The 20,379-nt window shown below is 35.3% G+C and overlaps 1 protein-coding gene and 1 long non-coding RNA gene across 6 annotated transcripts in view; one reads left to right on the top strand and one right to left on the bottom strand.

Moving 5' to 3' along the window:
- LOC136025327 (sodium-independent sulfate anion transporter-like) overlaps positions 1-7,377 on the bottom strand; it is a 57,989-nt gene extending 50,612 nt beyond the window's left edge. For both annotated transcript variants that reach the window (XM_065701239.1, XM_065701241.1), the window contains exon 1: positions 7,236-7,377. In XM_065701239.1, coding sequence (XP_065557311.1) covers positions 7,236-7,316 — 81 coding nt within the window. In that variant the 5' untranslated portion in view covers positions 7,317-7,377. The remainder of the gene's footprint in view (positions 1-7,235) is intronic.
- Positions 1-20,379, top strand: part of LOC136025328 (uncharacterized) — a 116,268-nt gene that overhangs the window by 83,709 nt on the left and 12,180 nt on the right. The gene's annotated exons all lie outside the window — the stretch shown is intronic.

The raw sequence follows: 20,379 nt of genomic DNA, 5'->3' as shown, positions 1-20,379 counted from the left end.
TTATCCCGTTTATGAAAGCGGTTCTCCCCTCTTCAACGCCCTGCTCTTTATGCTACAGTTTGACTCTTTCTCATAACTCTACTTTTTAAAACAATACAAAACTTTAGCGTAAAGAGCGGGCCGTTGAAGAAGGGACAACCTCTTTCATATAGGGAATAATTTCTTTTCGTTTTAAGCTTTAATGTCGCTCCTTACTTGCAGTTGAAAAAACTTTGTTTTTTATATTTAAGTTGGTTATTGGGAAGTATACAGACGTTGCAGGGGGATTTTTTCTGGTGGTGGGGGCAAGGGGTCGATTGGAGGTGGTTACGTGGGAGGAATTTTCCATTGAGGAGTTTATCATGGGAGAAGAGAGTTACCATGAAGGGGGTGCTGGATTTTCCAGCATTATTTAAAAAATAATGTGAAATTAAATAAAAAAAAAATTTCAGCTGAAAGTAAGGAGCAAAATTAAAACGAACAGAAATTATTACGTATATGAGGGGGTTTGTCCTATCCTCAATATTTTGCTCTTTATTCTAAAGTATTTTTAGTAATTTCAAAAGAACCATTTATTCTAATTAAACGGCCTTTGTGATTCAGGAGTCATTCTTAAAGAATTGAAACAAAATTCAAACTTTAGTATTAAGAGCAATGTATTGACGAGGGGGCTAACTCTTTTCATATATGTTATAAAAATTTACGAATATGGAAGTTCCTTACGCAAGTTACGTATATTTATTACTAATAAAAACGTTCATAAATAAAAGTTCTTAAGCCGATCTGGCCGGACATGACAACAAAGAGATTCCACAAAAAAAAACCTCGAACGAGACTGCGGCCAGTAGAGAGAAAAGATATGAAAAACTAAAAATAACACGGATATTTCGCCTTTATCTGAACTAGGCGTCCTCAGCGCAAGATAAAAAGAAAAAAACACTAAACTAAAAGCAAATAAAACCCCAACCAATAATAATAGATACAATTGTCGCTACTGATCCACGTAGGGAAAAGAAGTTATTAGAGTTACTTCAATGAGAACATCAAAGCAACTGAGGGAAAGTTATGAAAATTGAAACTAAGCTAACTATTCTGTTGCGAAATAATATCCTTGTTAGCTAATACGAAGCAAATCTTTTTGGTCTAGTAGGTAATCTTGTCCCCTGGTGATTTTGCAAAATTTTAATTCCCTTATTGACTATTGGTTCATTTTTCAAAAGACAATCATAAATTGGGTCAATATTTAAATTCCCCGTGTCTCTATTTATTGAAAGATTAGTAAACATATGTTTTTTAATTTCTATAGCCTCCCCGACATGACAACAAACAAAAAAGAGAGATAAAACTCTACAAAAAAAAAAAAACGAGACTGCGGTCAATAGAGAGAAAAGAGATGAAAGACTAAAAACAAAGCGGATATTTTGCCTGTATCTGAACGAGACGTCCTCAGTACAAGATAAAAAAAAAACAAGTTTTCTTAACGGAAAGTAAGGAGCGACAATAATACTTAAAACGAACAGAAATTACTTCGTATATGAAAGGGGTGCTTCCTCATCAACGCCCCCCTCTTTACGCTACTGTTTTTTACTGTTTTAAAAAGCAGAATAAAGAGAAATAGTTAAACTTTAGCGTAAAGAGCGGGGAGTTGATGAAGAAGCATCCCCTTTCATATACGAAGTAATTTCTGTTCGTTTTAAGTTTAGCGTAAGGAGCGGGGCGTTGATGAGGAAGTATCCCCTTTCATATAATGTCGCTCCTTACTTTTCGTTAAGAAAACTTGTTTTTTTTTATTTAATTTCTGAACGTTTTTGAATCAATGCATGTTTTGATTTTGGCTCTCCGCAGATGTATAATTAAAACTAATTTTGCATATTTATATTTTTGGCTAAATGGCTTTCTCATAGTTTTGATCGAATGAATTTGAGAAAGAAAGGAGAGGGGAAGGAGGCCTAGTTGCCCTCCAATTTTTTGGTTTCTTAAAAAGGCAACTAGAAATTTTAATTTTTTTACGAATGTTTTAATTAGTAAAAGATATACGTAACTTACAAATTAGCATACGTAACGAACTTCTGCATTCTTATGTTTTTATTACGTATACGAAGGGGTACACCCCCTCGTCAGTACCTCGCTCTTTACATTAAAGCTTAAATTTTGTCCCAATTTCTTAAGAATGACCCCTGAATCACCAAAGCCATAGAATAAATAGATCAAATTACTAAAAAATACTTTAGCGTAAAGAGCGAGGTATTAGGAGGAGGTGAGCCCATCATATGAGTAATAATTTCTGTTCGTTTTAAGTTTTAATTCTTCTCCTTACTTTCAGTTGAAAAAACTTTTTCATATTTACTTTTTCATTGTATTTTTTTTTAATAATGCTAGAAAATCCTGCGCTCCCTTCATGAAAATTTTCTTCCTCCGTGACAAATTCCTTCAAGGATAGTTCCCCCAGCATATTCACCTCTTCTCAACCCCCCCTCCCCGAATCTAAAAATCCCCCTGAAAACGTCTGTACACTTCCAAATAAACATTACTATATATAAGCACTGGTCAAAGTTTGTAACTTGTGGCCCCTCTGAAGGGGTCTGTGGGGGAATAACTCGTCCCCAAAGACATAGTTATAAGGTTCTTTGACTACGCTGAATAAAATGGCTGTCTCAAAATTTTGATCCGGTGACTTTGAGAAAATAATTAGCGTGGGAGGGGGCCTAGGTACCCTCAAATGTTTTTGGTCACTTAAAAAGGGCACTAAAACTTTTCATTTCTGTTAGAATGAGCCCTCTCGCAAGATTCTAGGACCACTGGGTCGATACGATCACCCCTGGGAAAAAAACCCAACAAAACAAACAAACAAATAAACACGAATCCGTGATCTGCCTCCTGGCAAAAAATACAAAATTCCACAGTTTGTAGATAGGAGCTTGAAACTTCTACAATATGGTTCTCTGATACGCTAAATGTGATGGTGTGATTTTTGTTAAGATCCTATGACCTTTAGGGGTTGTTTCACCTTATTTTTTAAAATAAGGCAAATTTTCTCAGGCTTGTAACTTTCGATGGGTAAGACTAAACTTGAATAAACTTATATATTTGAAATCAGCATTAAAATGTAATTCTCTTGATGTATCTATTGATATCAAAATTCCATTTTTTAGAGCTTTGGTTACTATTGAGCCGGGTCGCTCCTTACTACAGTTTGTTACCACGAACTGTTTGATAAGAAGAAAAATCACTAAATTCAAAACAAATTAAACCCCCACCAATAACAATAAATACAATTGTGACTAACCTACGTGGATCATTAGCAACAATTGTATGTATTATTATTGGTGGTGGTTTTATTTGTTTTTAGTTTAGTGTTTTTTTTCTTTTTATCTCGTGCTGAGGACGCCTAGTTCAGATACAGGTGAAATAACCGCGTTATTTTTAGTCTTTCATCTCTTTTCCCTCTACTCGCCGCAGTCTCGTTTGAGGCTCATTTTTTTGGAGTTCTATCTCACGTTCGTAAATAAAATTATAAGTTCTAGTGATTTTCTTAAGTAACCAGAAAAATGGTTACTTAGTTGGCTGGTGGCCAATTAAGCCCCTCCCCCGCCCCTTTTTTCTCAAAATCCTCAGATCAAAACTTTGAGAAAGCCATTTAACTAAAGGAAGAAAGTAAAATTAATATGCAAGTTTTCGTTTTAATTATTCATGTACGGTGAGTCAAAATCAAAACATACATTAATTCAAAAACGTTCAGAAATTAAATAAAAAACAAGTTTCTTTAACTGAAAGTAAGGAGCGACATTAAAACTTAAAACAAACAGAAATTATTCAGTATATGAAAGGGGCTGTCCCTTCCTCAATGCCCCGCTCTTTACGCTAAAGTCTGACTCTTTCCCACAACTCTACTTTAAAAAAATAAAAACTTTAGCGTAAAGAGCTGGGCGTTATGGAGGGTACTGCCCATTTCATATACGGAATAATTTCTGTTCGTTTTAAGTTTTAATGTCGATCCTTACTTTCAGTTGAAAAAAGTTTTTCTTTTTTATTTAATCCATGCTTAGGATTAAGTGTCGTTTACCACTGATAACCGACGAATGTTTGATTACTTTCCATGGCGAATCGTTGCGGCTGAGCAATTTATTAAAAAAGTTCAAAGAAAACTTTTTCTTGGTGTTTTTTCCAAAATATCGTTTTTAGTATTTGGCCACCATCGCTCTGAAGAACTGTTTTATCACCCTTAAATTGTTGGGTTGATTAATTTATATTACTAACCATTATATTACTATCCGGCAAATCTTTCAAGTTTCTAAAGATTTCAAAATTTACTTTACAAAGTTTTTGAAACTTTCAGTTGGGCTGCGCTTCATCATTTTGAAATTATTCGGGTCCTTATTAAGTAAAAGTAAGTATTCATGTAAATTTAATAAGGTTGTAGGTCATTTTTCATTTTTATGGGAGGAGAGTAGCATGTCCACATCTTTACAAAGGGCTCTTTAGCCTTTTGTTGTTGTTTTTACTTCTTTAACTTAAAATTGAATTGAGCATAAAGTTAAATGCAGATCTAAAAAAAGTGCTTTCTGAAAATGGGAAAAAAAAATTACAGGACTGTCATAAAAAACCAGAAATAAATAAAAAAAAAAGGTGAAAAAGAACGAATCGGCACGCAGAATAAGAACTACAAGCATATTACCTTAGCCTTTAACAAATAAATTTCATGGAAAAAATAAACGGTTTTGTGAAATTTCTCGACATTATCCATGTTAATATATGTAAATGTTTCAAAACTTTAAAACTACAATGGTATATCGTGGGACTTTAAATACATGGCTGATAAAACACGAGCAACAGATGATCAAAATGTATAAAATGGAATTAATTGAGAAGGTTATATTAAGTGATACTCCCAGTTCAGTTTCTAAAGAGAATTATTCGTGATCGAACTTGTGCAGTCTGTTCAGCCATCACGACTAGTTCAAATCTGCCAGAAGCATGACCACTAGTGAAATCGTTCCTGGCTCGAGCTTTTTATCATCAAAATTAAATTATTCTAAGTTTGGCTTTACAACAGCAAGCAAATTTTGCTAATTGGTTAATTTGTAAATCAATAAGTTGATGAAATGAATAATATTTTCGAAAACCTTTTAAAATCGTAACTGACAACCAACTACTAATCCCAGCAGCAATATGAACTGTGAAATTTTCAGTCAGTATTCACGATGATCAACTGATAGTTTTTAGTCTCTATTGAAAAAAAACAAGTTTTTTGAACTGTAAGTAAAGAGCAACATCAATAAGGAACAGCGCTAGAAGCCTCAAAACTGAATGAGAAGTATCCTTGAAGAACTTTAAGACATTAGTGTAAAGAGCAAGGGCTAACACAGAGACAGGCTCCCCCTTAAGCTGAATACTTCCTGTCCGTTTTGAGTTTTAATGTTGGTCCTTATTTTCATTTGAAAAATTTTTAATTAAATTTCTGATTTTTTTTTTCAAATAATGCCGCCAAATCCACCTCACCTAGCCATTTAAAATATCCCCATGGAAATTCCCCCGGAAAATTCCATCCCCACTGAATATTTTCCCGAGAAATTTCCTGCGGAAAATTTCACGTAGAAAATTCTCCTTAGCCTACTTTCATTTGGAAAAAAAACTTATTTTTTATTTGACTTCCAATCGATTTTAAATCCTGTTGGAAATCCCACCTCCGCAGAAAAAAACTCTCGTAAATCCCCCTATTCCCCTGTAAGAAACTTTCCTACGAGGAAGTTTTTCCGCTAAATCCCGCCTCGTTGAAAAAAAACACTCAGATAATTCAACCCCACTGAAAATTGCTTGGACAATTTCCCCGGAACATCTCCAAATGAGTCGCCCAAGAGAAAGTAAGACAAATAAAGAGAATTTTTCATAGGAATTCTAGTCAATTCCTACTGTGTAAAATTTCCCTTGGTAAGTTGACCCCCCAAAAACGGTCCACCCCAAGAAAAGTAGTCACCGTGTAAAATTCTCCAAACCCTTAGAAATCCCCCTATAAATGTCTGATTCATCCCAATAAAAAATAATATATGCAAACAATTGGCAACTTCATGCCTTAGGGCCCTTTTCACAGGAGATCTGGGAAGTCATGTCATCCCTAGAAGCATACTTACTAGCCTTTTCAACTATGTTGAAGAAAATGACCATCTAAAAATTTGGATCATAGGTTTTTGGAAAAAAAGGGACGTAGGAGGGAGACTATTTGCCCTATATTCTTTTTCAACGGTCTTTTAAAAAGGGCACTAGGACCTTTGATCTCCTTTCAGTTGAGCCCTGTTCCAACGGGCTCAACTCATGAGATCAAAAATACTTTAGAAAAACTAGCTTGATGGTGGGGCTTTCGTGACATGTTCTGTGCCCTCTCTAAAAAGTGGGTGCTCTTTATTTTTCGGTAAATTATTTCACATCGTTTAAAAAATTTTGTCCCTTCCCGAATAGTTGCTGTGCTTCTGTCTATATTCTTGAAAAACTGTTTGTTATTGTTGGCCTATTTACTCCTCTTGTGTATAAAAAAAAAAGTAAAAAAAAAAACGAAAAACACAACGAAATTACACCAAAGCGAGTTCCAGTGTGCTGCACAGTCATTAAAAAAAATAAATAAATAAAAAAAAAACAAAAAAAAGAAAAAAAAGAAATGTGTAAACTTCGTAGCTCAAGAGAAAAAAAAATCCATTCCATGCTGAAAAACAGGATCTGATGAACTATAATAGAAAAAGTGAACCAAATAATAGTAATAGAAAAGTGAAGGAAAAAGACAACAAAATATTAGTAATAGAAAAGTGAAGGTAATAGAACCCTAAAATTAGCTCTTTCTCCTCCTATTCACTCCTTGTATCAACAAACCTAAAAGTATGTAATTCTGTCACAAATTTTGTCTTATTGGTAGCCATAAAACGCAGAACATAACTGTTATAATGCAATACAAGAATCAATTTATGATCAGCAGAATATCCTTGGCAACTTCTTATTTTACGAGGCATGGTTGACCTTGGAGGATTTTTGTTGTTGTATCACATACCACCCTTACATCTTTTACAGGCAGCATTATGCAGTATACAGTCACCTAACTGTTTCTACTTTCCTGGATAAATGATATACCATTGCGTAGTTAAAGGCAACTAATATCGTACTAAAAAGTTTGGGACAAAATGGCTCCTATCCCGTCCCCCAAATGTAACCTGTTGATGCAACGTGGTAAAATTCATTGTTAATATCTATTTAAAATGAAAGTAAATGCTTACAATATTGTTTTTCAGAGAGGAAATGTCGATTGAGCTTTCCTTGGGAGGCTTAATATCATTCAAAGCGTTCGGAGCAGGCATTTTCACTAGTGTATCGTCGAGCTTTTTCTTCCGACTAAAAGAAATTGCATTAAGTAAAAGAATATTGTCTATCGCGATTATGTTTATCTGTTTAAGACTCTTATTTGTTCATTATCAAATATATGAAACATAGATAAATACAAATATTTGGCTATTTGAATTGGGAACTTTCTTCTAATACTCTTGTTTGTGTTTTCGCAATGTCAAGATGGTTACATTTCACAGAAAATATAACATAAAACTGTATTTTTTTTTACAAATTAGAGTAATGAATTTTATTAAAGCTTAAAATACAGAAAAATTGCCCTACAAATGGAGGAGGGCTGAAATCCCCTTAACCCTCGTTTATTATGCTAACATCCAAATTTGGTTTTTGAATCAATTTTTGGGATTTTTCAGATCCCACTTCTTGGTGTATTAAATAAAAAAAGAATTGCATCGAAAGTAAGGAGGAAGATTAAAACTCAAAACCAGCATAAATTATTCTCCCCAATACCCTTTTCTTCACGATAAAGTTTTGAGCCCTCTTAAAAAAGCTACTTATTCTTCTTAATGGCCCTTGTGTTTCAGGAGTTGCTCTTTAAATAAAGGGGCATGCGGTCAAGCTTCAGCGTAAAAAGCAACGTTTTGAGGAGGGGGGCAACACCTTCATATACAGAATAATTTCTGTTGGTTTTGAGTTTTATTTATGTTCCTTGCTTTCAATTGAAAAAAAATGTTTTTTTTTAAAATCTGGTCGTTTTCAACTAATGCAGGCTCGAATTGGGCTAACTGTACACAGAAAATTAAAACAAAATTTGCACATAATTTTGGCAGATTTATTCTTTATATGAGGGGTTGCCCCTTCATCAATGCCTTGCTCTTTACGCTATAGCTAATAGCACTTTTAAAACAGCTTGCTATTCTAACTAAACGGCCCCCATGTTTTATTTTTAGTAAACAGTTAAATTTTAGAGTAAAGAGTAAAGTAATTGAGGAGGTGGCAACCTTTCAGATATGAATAATTTCTTTTCGATTTTCAAATAATGCTGATAAATCCGGCTCACCCTCTATGATATATGCTCCTCCCGCTAACGGATAACTCCTCCGTCGAGATTTCATCCAACATAAAGTGCATTCCCCCATCATACCCCTTCCGAGTAAAATTGCTTGAGGACGATACAGCCTGAAAAATACTCCTTAGTATTATTTCATTTGAGTAAGACTTTAATCTCTAATCGGTTTCTGGATCACTTCAGAAATGTCCCCTTCCGTGGAAATAATTTCCCGGAAATCAAAGCCCGCGGAAAATAGCCCCTGGATAATTCCCTCAGAACATATCCACATGACAAAAATCAGGCTCCTCCTTCATTCAAAGTCCCCTCCCATCGCGGGAAATTTCTCCTTGGAAAGTTTCTCCCACGCAAGAAACCCACTTCTTCGACGCGACGTAATATATTAAATGAGGTATTTATTTTTATAAAACGACGCTCCATTTCAATGATGAACAAATAAGAGTTCAAATAGGGACCAGTCCTTCTATTAGACAGTCAAAACAGATAGAGAAATCCAGACATTTCCACCATGTACACCAATGGTTTTTATCAAGACCTATCCAGGGAGGGATAGTGGGTTTGACCCCTCCCCCTCTGGAATATTTTCCAACTCGTAAAAACATACCGAAAATGAATATGAATAAATTTTTGATCCGTTTTAAGTTTTTTTTGCAACCTTCCACCTCAAAAAATATCCTATTTAAAACTCCCCCCCCCCAAAAAAAAAATCCTGGATAAAGCCCTTGTTATTATTAACATTACAACTAAAAGAAATGCATTTATGCAGAACCAAATAATTACTTTCGTGTCACAAATAGTTTCCGGGTCATTCCCTAGTTCTGTCTGAGAGAATTCACTAACCTGGTTCATTCAAAGTCTTGAGTTGTAAATTTTCTTCTTTGATATTGCCTTGAATGTAAGTTTAATTTCTAATGAAGATGGCACAAACTTTTTCTTCGTCCAATTGCAAAAGAAAAGAGAATTACAAATGAAAATTCATTAGGAGATGTGACCAATCAGGTACATAACTTTAAATTTAACAACATTTCCTTTTCCGATTGGAAGAAGAACAAGTTTGTGCCATCTTCCTAAGACAGATCTAGGGTGTGACCAGAAACTATTTGTGATCCGAAAGTAATTGTTTTATTCCGTCTAAATACGTTTGTTTTAATTGTAATGCTTTACTTTTTCTGCTGATGACAGCCACTGGTGTATATAGTCGAAGTATTCAGATCTTTTATATTTGTTTCCACTTTCTAATAAAAGGACTTATCCCCATTTGACATTTTATGTGTTCGTAAAAAAAACCTTCTTCCCCGTAAATTACTTTCGGACAATTCCAACGTCACTGAAAGATATTTTAAGTAAACAATGGGTAAATTTTGTAACTTACAGTCCTTTCCTCGGGGGATGTTAAAGGTTGGTTATCACCAAACGATTAGCTATTGAATCTTTCAACTATGCTGAATAAAACATCCATCTAAAAATTTTGATCAGACGAATTTGAAGCGTTTGAGAAGGGCCAGCTGCCCTCCAATCATTTTGGTTACTTTAAAAGGATATTATTAAACTTCTTATATCCGATCAAATTATAATGCCAGGAACCCTGGCTCCCCCTCCATAGAAAATTTCCCCCGCGGAAAATTCCTAATTTGAAAGTTCTTCCCACGTAAAATTTCCCCTCCCGCTAGTAAAATCCCCCCTTGGCAATTCCATTCTAGCTGCAGAGCTAGAATATAAAATTGCTCCTGCAGAGAATTTCCCCCGGAAAATTTATCCCGCGAAAAACTTCCCCATAGAGAATTTTTCTGTATAAAATTGTATTCCTGCGGAAAGATACTCTAGACCATTCCAACCTAGTAAAAATCCCCCTCCGACAATTCCCCTCATTATCTTCACATGCAAAATTGGGTCAGTAAAGAGAAAGTAAGACAAATATGAAGAATTTCATAGAGGGTGAAAAATTCCTCCAGTGAAAAATTACATTTGGAAAGTTCAAACCCCGATGAACTTCCCTCCTCATCGAAAATTCCTCAAAAGAAAATCCCCTCCCCCCCCCCCGAAAAATGTCTGTATAAGTTCCAATAAAAAAATTATATAAATGTAAAGAACAGGAAATTTCACCACTTACTTCCCAAGGGGTTGTGGGTGACCTTTTAACTATGGTGAACAAAATGATTATCTCAAAATTGGTATCGGACAACTTTGGCGAAGAAAGGGGCGTGAGAGAAAAGATGTGCTCTCTGAAGTTTTTGCTCACTTAAGAAAGGGCACTATAAATTTTAATTTCCGTTTAAAAAACTCTCTCCCGACATTCTAGGACTATTGGTTTGGTGAAATCACCCTAAAATACACACAAATAAACACGCATCCGTGAACTTTCTTCCGGCAAAAAGTACAAAATTCCATATTTTTGCAAATAGGAGCTTGGAACTTTTGCAGGAGAGTTTTCTGATACGCTGAACCAGATGGTGTAATTTTAAAATATAATTTTTTGAATTGCAAAAGGTTCTCCCCCTTCTTAGAAAATTCTGCAAATTTGCTCAGGCTTATAGCTTTTGATGGGTTTAGATGGGGCTTTACTGACAGTAAGGACAGTAAGAGTAGATTAGTGCGCTGGATTCAGGATCCTTTGTCTGAAAGGATCCTGAAAAATTGATAAGCTTTCCATCTTGACCCTTCAGCCAGGAGGCACAATGTGGGCTGGGGGACCAAATATCCTCTGGTTTCGCACACCCTTCCTGTTTACCTTCCCCAGATTTCTCCAGGTACCCATTTATAGCTGGGTCTACTCTGGCTAAGCTCACAGAGTCACCCCACTGGCCCCTGTCCCAAATTTAATAATTAAAATTAAAAGAAAAATCGTCCGATTTGATCAATCTTACAAGCTCCTCCTTCATGAAAAATTCTCTCTCGCCATAGAAAACTCCTCCCTGGGAAATTCTGCCCACGTAAAAACTCCCTTCTCCCCTTAAAATTTCCTTCGGACAACTCCATCATCGCTGAAAAATATTGCAGGATAATAATTGGTAAATTTTGAAACTTAGAACCCTTTCCCTAGGGATGTGAGGGATCATAATATCCCTAAAGAGACAGTTATTGATCCTCTCAACTAGGTTGAACAGAATAGATATCTTAAACTTTCATCAGATAATTTTTAAGAAAAAAGGGCATGGGAGGAGGCTAGCTGCCGTTCAATCCCTTGGGTTGCTTAAAAAGGGTATTTAAACCTTTGGTTTTCAATTAAATGCAATCAATCTTTCTATCTTCTACGGTCATTGATTCGGTATGGTCACCCATAAAAAAAAATACAAAGCAAATAAACATACATCCATGATCTTTCTTCTGGCAAATATTCCAGAATTCAACACTTTTGTATATATGAGCTTAAACCATCCACAGTAAGGTTCTCTGATATGCAAAATCTGATGATGTCATTTTCAGTAAGATTCCTCGAATTTTAGGGGATGTCTCCATAATTTCTTAAAAATAATTTAAGTTTTCTCGGGCTCGTTCCTGAGAAAATCATTTGTATTACCGTTTGGGTATTACCTTTAGTATTAACGTTTGGGTAATACTAAAACTTGAATAATCTCTCATTTTTGGAATCAGCACAATAAGCAAATTTATTTGATGTATCTATTGATATCAAAATTCAATTTTTTATAGTTTGGACTAATATTGAGCAGCGTCGGTCCTTACTTAAATTCGTTACCAAGAACTGTTTAGGCTAAAAAGAAAAAAACAATAAATTGGGAAAATTATCGACGAGGGGGGACTGGTTGCCCTCATTTCACTTTCCACTATTAAAAAAGGGGCTAGAATTTTCAATTTTGAATCGAATGAGCCCACTGAAAGTTTATGCAACCACACTTTCCATAAAGACCTTACATTCCCCGGTACGCAATTTACAACTCTTGCCCTGGGGGCTCTGGGGGAAGGGGTTAATCTTCAGAAACATAATTACTGGATCTTTCAACTAAACTGAAAAAATGATATTATATAATGTTTATTAGATGTCTTCGAGAAACTGATGGGTGGGGGAATGGTCAGCATTCTCCCCGCCCATGAGACAACAGAAACTTGTGAATTCTCCCATTGGAAGGACAATAGAACTTTCAATTTGTAATCTAATGAGTCTTTTTCAAAGTTTCTATGAAAACTCCTTCTATACGAAGTGTACTGATCTAAAAAAAAAAAAAAAAAGTAAATTTTAAACAATATAGCCTACAATACATTTGTGCCTACATTGCTCTTTACTTAGGCAGCACAATTGCGCTGCCCATGATCTTTGGACTATTTTTGAACGAATAGGTGTCTTGAAATTTCGATCAGATGCATTTTAGGAAAATACAATGCAGGGGAGGGGGAGTAGCTGCCATCCGATCACTTTGACTCTTGAAAATAGCACTAGAACTTCTGATTACCAATCCAGTAAATCTCCTCCAAGGTTTATACGGCCATCCTTTATGTAAACACCTGATTTACCCCCTGGTTATAACTTGCAACCCGTGCTATAAGGGCTGTGGAAGGATTTTCTTCCTCAAATATTTAATTTCAGGACCTTTCAACTACGCTGAACAAAATGTCTAAAAATTTTGAATGTATGTGTTTGGGAAAATAATAGGCGTGGTGGGGTCGGGGAAGGGGATGGTTGCCCTCCGATAGCTTTTGACTATTAAAAAGGGTACTAGCCCTTTTGAAGTTTCTAGGAGTGAGCCCCATTTCAAGTTTCGAGGACAACTTCTTGTCTACGAGGTGCCCTACGAGGTGCCTACGATGTCAAAAAAAAATACAACAAAGGAAAAAATACAAAAAAGGAAATATTTAAGGCGCTCCTCGGCGCTATGGAAACCGAAACTGTAAAAAACAGAATTTGGGTGTCAATAATTATATTGATATCCACCGGCATCAATATTAATGTCGATTCCGAATATTTAAAACTCATCAAATTTAGCGTTACCCATCAAAAGCTACGAGCCTGAGAATTTTTATGATTTTTGAAATAAGGGAAATAACCTCCAAAAATTCAAAGAATCTTGATGAAAATCCCACCACCAGATTCCACTTACTTGAAAACCCTAATGTAGAAGTTTCAAGATTCTATACAGAAAAATGTAGAATTTCGCTATTTTTGCCAAAAGACAGACCACGGATACGTGAATTTTTGTTGTTGTTGTTGTTGTTGTTGTTTCTTCCCTGGGGTAATTTTATTGAAATAATGATCCTGAAGATTGAGAAAGGGTGCATTTGAGCAAAAATTAACAGTTATAGTTCTCTTTAAGTGATATAAAAGATTGGAGAACAACTGGCCCCCTACCAAGCCCATTTATTCCCAGAGTTATCTGATCAAAATATTGAGATAGCCAGTTTATTTCGTTTGTCTTACTTAGAAAAAAATGTAGACTGTCGGACAATCTTGCTCTTGGGTGACCAAGTTGTCGTTTCCGACCAGCAGGGTTAAAATAAAATTCTTGAAGATTTTCCACTTTTCCTGGGTCTATTCTTCAAAAGAAATCAACTTTGTTGGTTTGACTATTAAATTTTACAAGACTTTCCAAAATTACTGGCTCTGTTGTCCAAATGAAATCAAATTTATTGATTTGATAATAAATTTTTGAAGATTTTCACTTTTCCTGGATCTATTGTTCCAAATAAATCCACTTTATTGGTTTAAGTATCAAAGTTTTGAAGACTTTCCACTTTTCCTGGGTCAATTGTAAAAAAAAACTTTAATAGTTTGACAATCAAATTTTTGAGGATTTTTCACTTACCCTGGGTCTATTGTTAAAAAAAATCAATTTTACTGGTTTGAGTTATCAAATCCTTGAAGAGTTTCCATTTTTTCCTGGGTTTACTGTTGAAAAGGAATCTACTTCTTTTGGTTTGAACATCAAATTTTTGAAGACTTTCTTTTTTTTCCTCGGTCTTTTGTTCAAAAGAAATCAACTTCATCTGTTTGACTATAAAATTTTTGAGTACTTTCCACTTTCCCGGGTCTATTTTTCAAGAGAAATAAAGTTCATTGGTTTGACTATGAAATTTTTGAAGACTTTCACTTTTCTTTGGTCTATAGTTCAAACAAAATACACTTTATTGGTTTGACTAACAAATTTTCGAAGAATTTCCACTTTTCTAGGTCTATTGCTTAAAAAAATTAACTTTATCGTTTTGACTATCAAATTTTTACAATTTACCACATTTCTTGGGTCTATTTTTCAAAAGAATTTTATCTTTTTTGGTTTGACTATCGAATTTTTTAATACTTTCCACTTTTCCTGGGTCTACTGATAAAAAGAACTCAACTTTACTGGCATGATTATCAAATTTTTAAAGAGTTTTCACTTTTCCCGGGTAGATTAGTCAAACGAAATCAACATCATTGGTTTGAATATCAAATTTTTGAAGCCTTTTCACTTTTCCTGGTTAATATTTCAAGAGAAATCAACTTTATTGGCCTTAATATCAAATTTTTAAAGACTCTCCACTTTTCCTGGGTCTATTAATCAAAAGAAATCAACTTTTTTGGCTTGACTATCAAATTTTTCAAGACTTTCCACTTTTCCTGGGTTGTTCGTTCAGAAGAAATCTTCTCTATTGGTTCGACTATCAAATTTTTGAAGATTTTTTACTTTTCCTGGGTCTATTGTTAAAAAAAAATTACTTTATTTGTTTGACTATAAAAAAATTTTGACGACTTTCGCTTTTCCTGGATATTTTGCTCGAAGGGAATCAGCTTTAGTGGTTTGAATATCAAATTTTTGAAGACTGTAAATATCCAGGGTCTATTGTTCAAAAGAAATCAACTTTATTTCAAGTTTTTTTTCAAGTTCAAGTTTTTACTTCAACACTCACAAATAAATAAATAAAATACAACACTTTCGCGCAAGGGAAAACCTATCAAGGTTTTATTTGCGCGAAAGTCCACATATCTACTTACCTATAATAACAAATCCTCTCCCTCCCAACCCAACTCTCCCACCCCCTTTTCATTCCTCCCAACCCCACCTTACCCCCTGACCACCCATACCTCCCTAGCCCACCCTTACCTCCCTAGCCCACCCTTACCTCCCTGGCCCACCCTTACCTCCCTAGCCCCACCCTTACCTCCCGAACCCACCCTTTCCTCACCTAATTACCCTGCCGCTCATAATAAATTCAACATTTATCCCCCAAAAAATAATCCTTTAATTTCTTTTTAAACTGAGGTATGTGCTCCGCCACCCTAATGCTCACTGGCAGTTCATTCCATACACTTGGACCCAGGTGTTTCATTGAGAATGAAGACCGGGTAACATGACGTAAATCCACAACTATATGACTACTTTGCCTTGTTCCATAGTTATGCAGATTACTATTTGTTTGGTAAATACTCTTACAGATATCTGAGGCTAGGCCATTCATACACTGAAACACAAATACAGCAGCCTAGTAATCTCTTATCTGACCGACATCAAGGAACTTCAGCAACATAAAGCAAGCACAGGTGTCATGCATATCTTGGACATATCTACCTATTGTTCTAATACTTTTATTTTGTAGAATTTGCACTCTATAGTTGGGTAAGAAGTTTCTGCTCCATAGGAGCCAGCCGTAGGAGATATATGGATAAACCAACAAATAATATATAGTTAGAAGTATCCTTTGTGGGAGAAAGTGCTGCAGACGCCGAAGTATGCCATCCCCACGGGCGATTTTTGATGAAATAGTGTCACTTTGGCATCTCCATGACAGGTGGTAATCCAGATAAAAACCAAGATAGCGGAGATGATCAACTTGCTGAATTGGCTTACCACGTAAAGTTACGAATCCATGCACATCTAGCTGTGTACCTCTAGCTGTGTGGACCTCTAGCCTTTCCAGTGCAAGATTCGCTTTTCTCACCAGCTCCTCCACAGATGAGGCAAACACAGTTAAAACAGTATCATCAGCAAACAAGGTAAGACACACATCTTTCAGGTAAAAACGCATGAGATCAACATAGATAAGGTGAAGAAGTGGACCCAACACTGAACCTTGTGGTACTCCAGACATCAATGGAAATGCTACTGAGTTTACATCACTCAAAACTACTTTGAGAGATCATCCTGTGAGATAGCTTTCAAACCATTTCAGGCACTTTCCGCGGACACCTAGTGACTCCATCCGACTTAGTAGCGTTTGAAAATTAACTGTATTGAATGCTTTGCAAATATCAATAAATATAGACAATGGTGTTTCACCTCTGTCTATACCACTATTCACTGATTCCATAAAATGTTGCTGAGCATTCGATGTCGAGTGCCCTTTACGAAATCCGATTTGGTCTTACTCAGTAAACAATTAGCCTGTAGGAAGCCATATAGACGATTATGAACCACTTTTTCTTGTAGTTTAGAAAACAATGGAAGAATAGAAATCGGTCTCCAATTCTCAATTTCCTTTTTAGGGCCACCTTTATGAAGTGGTATCACTTTCGGAACTGTTAGCTGATCAAAAACTGCCCTTTGCAAGTGACAGATTAATGATGAAGAGTAGGCACGGTAGTATATAATACATTATTGCCTTAAACGCTCGAAGAGATAAACCGTCTACTTGTTTGAATTTCTACTTTCCTGGGGCTATTTTTCAAAAGAAATCCACTTTAATGGTTGGTCTATAAAATTTTTGAAGATTTTCCACTTTTCTTGGGTCTACATTTCTAAAGAAATCCACTTTATTGGTTTAATAACACATTTTGAAGACTTTCCACTTTTCTAGGTCTATTGTTAAACACTAACTTTATTTGATTGACTACCAAATTTCTTAGAATTTACAACTTTTTCTGGGTCAATTGTTCAAAATAAATCAACTTGATTGGTTTGACTATCAAACTTTTGAAGACTCTCCACATTTACTGAGTCTATTTTTCAAAAGAAATCATCATTATTGGTTTGACTATCAAATTTTTGATGACTTTCCACTTTTCCTGAGTCTAGTGTTCAAAAGGAATCAACATTATTGGTTTGACTATCAAATTTCTTAAGACTTTTTACTTTTTGTGGGTAAATTGCTCAAAAGAAATCAGCTTTATTGGTTTGATTATCAAATTTTCGAAGCCTTTTCAGTTTTCCTGGCTCTACTGTTCGAAAGAAATAAACTTTATTGGTTTGAACATCAAATTTTTAAAGACTTTCCAATTTTTATGGGTCTATTAATCAAAAGAAATCAGCCTTATTGGTGTGAATATCAAATTTTTGATGATTTTTTACTTCCCCGGGTCAACTGTTAAGAAAAAAAAGCTTCACTGGTTTAACTATCAAATTTGTTAAGACTTTTGCTTTTCCTGGGTCTTTTGTTTCTAAGGAAATCAACTTTAGTGGTTGTCTATCAAATGTTTGAAGACTTTCCACTTTTCCTGGTTTATTGTTCAAAATAAATCAACTTCATTGGTTTGACTATCAAATATTTGGAAAATTTCCACTTTTCCAAGGCTGACTTAAATTTAAGGGAGCAGCCACTATTCATTTGCCTTCTTTTTAATATAAGTTTAATATCTGTAAAAACATGCTTAAAAAAATATTCCCGAAAAGTCCATCTAAGAAAACATTTCTCTTGGGAGAAGAATTATGAAATATCTTAAACAGGCTATGGGATCATCATTATCACAGTTTTAAAACTCAACCATTCAAACCACACACATTAATTTCTACTACCTTCCCCCCACTAAAGCAAAAATTTGTTCTACGTTCATCTTAAGGCTCACAGAGACAAAGAAGATTTGAGTAAAATGCGTTTTGAGGCTTCGTGCACACTGCCACCTCTTACTCTATCAACTGCTCAGATACCTGCCGATCCTCCGTTTGACCAGCTGATGAGCACCTACACACAATTGTATATAATTTGCATAAGCCTCAAGTGAATCAACTCAGTAAAATGAAGCTTGGAAATAATTGCTCCTCTAAATCTTTACTTTTTATAGACCAAATTCATCTTTAGGAATGAATGCGCTACCACGCAGAACCATAGCCTCTGAAACTCATAAGCTTTCAGCACACTTTTCGGCGCACTTGTTGTTTTGAAAAGTAAAATGGCAAAAACGCCTCTTTGCTGTGGAAAAATCTCTTCTGCTCTGGAGTTTGTACGACCACTCTTTCAATAGAAATCTTTTATGTCCCCGGAGCATAGCTTTCAACACTTGTCCCTGTTTTGGTGGATCGCGTCAACTCTAGAGTTTTTGTTATCTGATCTCTGAACAATTTTGAAAAAAATGGCTATCTCAAAATATTGATCGAATGAATTTGGGGAAAAGAAGGTGTGGGGGAGAGTATAGTTACCATTTTATCACTTTTGATCCATAAAAAGGAACAGAAACTTTCAATTTCCAATTGCCCCGTCCAAAGTTTATAAAAAAAACCTTCCTAAGAACCTCGTAAGTCCTCCTGCATAACTTTCAAGACGCATCAGTGGGCTCTCCGGGGTTTCGCCATCACTGTAGTTATTGTTATCTGATCTTTTAACTATTTTGAACAAAATGTCAAACTTAAAATTTTTATTAGATTTATTTTAGAACAAAAGAGCGTGGGAAAGAAGGCTAACTACCCTTCGATCACTTTTCACTCTTAAGAAGAGCACTAGAAATTCCCACATTCAATCAAATAAACCCTGTCTGAAATTAATATGATATCGCCTTCCATAAAAACCTTATATGCCCCCTATTCATAGCTTATAACATCTATCCAAGGGCTCTGGGGGGTTGTGTCGACCCTGGAGCTTTGTTATCTGATCTTTAAAATATTTTTGACGAAATGGCTACCTCAAAATTTTATCGGATGTAATTGGGGAAAAAGGGCGTGTGTGTGTGTGGGGGGGGGGGCTAGTTGCCGTCAGTCACATTTGATTCTTAAAAATGATGTTAAAACTTCCGATTTCCAATCGAATAAGCACTCTTCGAAGTTAAAACGACAACCCCTTCCAAATGATGTGCATCTGAGAAAAGATAATAATTAATAATAAAATATTCAAGCCTTATTGCCTTTACTATAGACAACGCTATAGGGTAGCTTTTGATAATCAAGTCAAACTCAAAACGAGTAGAAACTGTATGATGAGTAGTGCTGAAGCCTCTTATTTTACTGAAAATAATAATTATTTCGAGCTGATTGTTTCCGTTTCTCATAATAGATTATAGAAAAAAACAACATTACCGAGATTACAAAAAAAAAGAATCTGGATTGATAGTTTAATATGCATATACTGATATTTATTCCTTTAGTTTATCATGATTTTTGTTTTATCGAAGTTCAAACAAGTGAAAACACTAAAAAAAGAAATTAAACAGAGTATAAAGTATATTTTGGTTTTCAGAACAGATCATGCTTATCTTGTCTGATTCAGATCTTCAATTATGCTGATCAAACTCTCAACATTTTGAATCAATGGACTTGGGGGGTGTGCTTGCCCTCTTACTTACTTACTTATGACTTCCCATGCCAGTTGGCGCATAAGGCGGAAACAATGCCTCTCCATGATGACCCTCTAGCGTCTTCGGCAAAAGTTCATTAAGGGATGTCTTGCCCTCTAATCACTTTTGGTTATTACAAAGGATACTAGAGCTTTCAACAGTCTATGGCTGATAATTGTCAAACCACTGAAGTCAGACCCTGCTTGGCCACATGTATTGTCAGGAGGCTTTTAAACCAACGGAACTCCGTTCACCTTTCAAACTGGCAAAACTTCACCGTTTATACAGCCAGATGATACCCATAACTCGGTATGGGTTTGAAACATGATAGCAAAGCCCAGAAAATGAACCCTTTAACATTAAAATTGAGATGCCTTCGCCACATATAGAATATGAGATACATTGATCATATCACAAATGGAAAAGCCAGAAGAAGAAAAAAAAATCTAAATTCAGAAGAAAGTTAAAAACAGTAAACGCACTGGCTCGGGCAAATCAAATGAATTTTGGCATATTCTGTATTCCAACTCAAGATTTCACTTGAAGCGACTATTGAAAGACGTCTATCGCAGGGACAACTTTGTAAGAGTTGGACTGAAAAATATGC

Source organism: Artemia franciscana, chromosome 3, assembly GCF_032884065.1.
Source record: "Artemia franciscana chromosome 3, ASM3288406v1, whole genome shotgun sequence".
Lineage (NCBI taxonomy): Eukaryota > Metazoa > Arthropoda > Branchiopoda > Anostraca > Artemiidae > Artemia > Artemia franciscana.
Note: the sequence above shows the minus strand (reverse complement) of the source record. Positions and strands in the feature narration are given on the sequence as shown.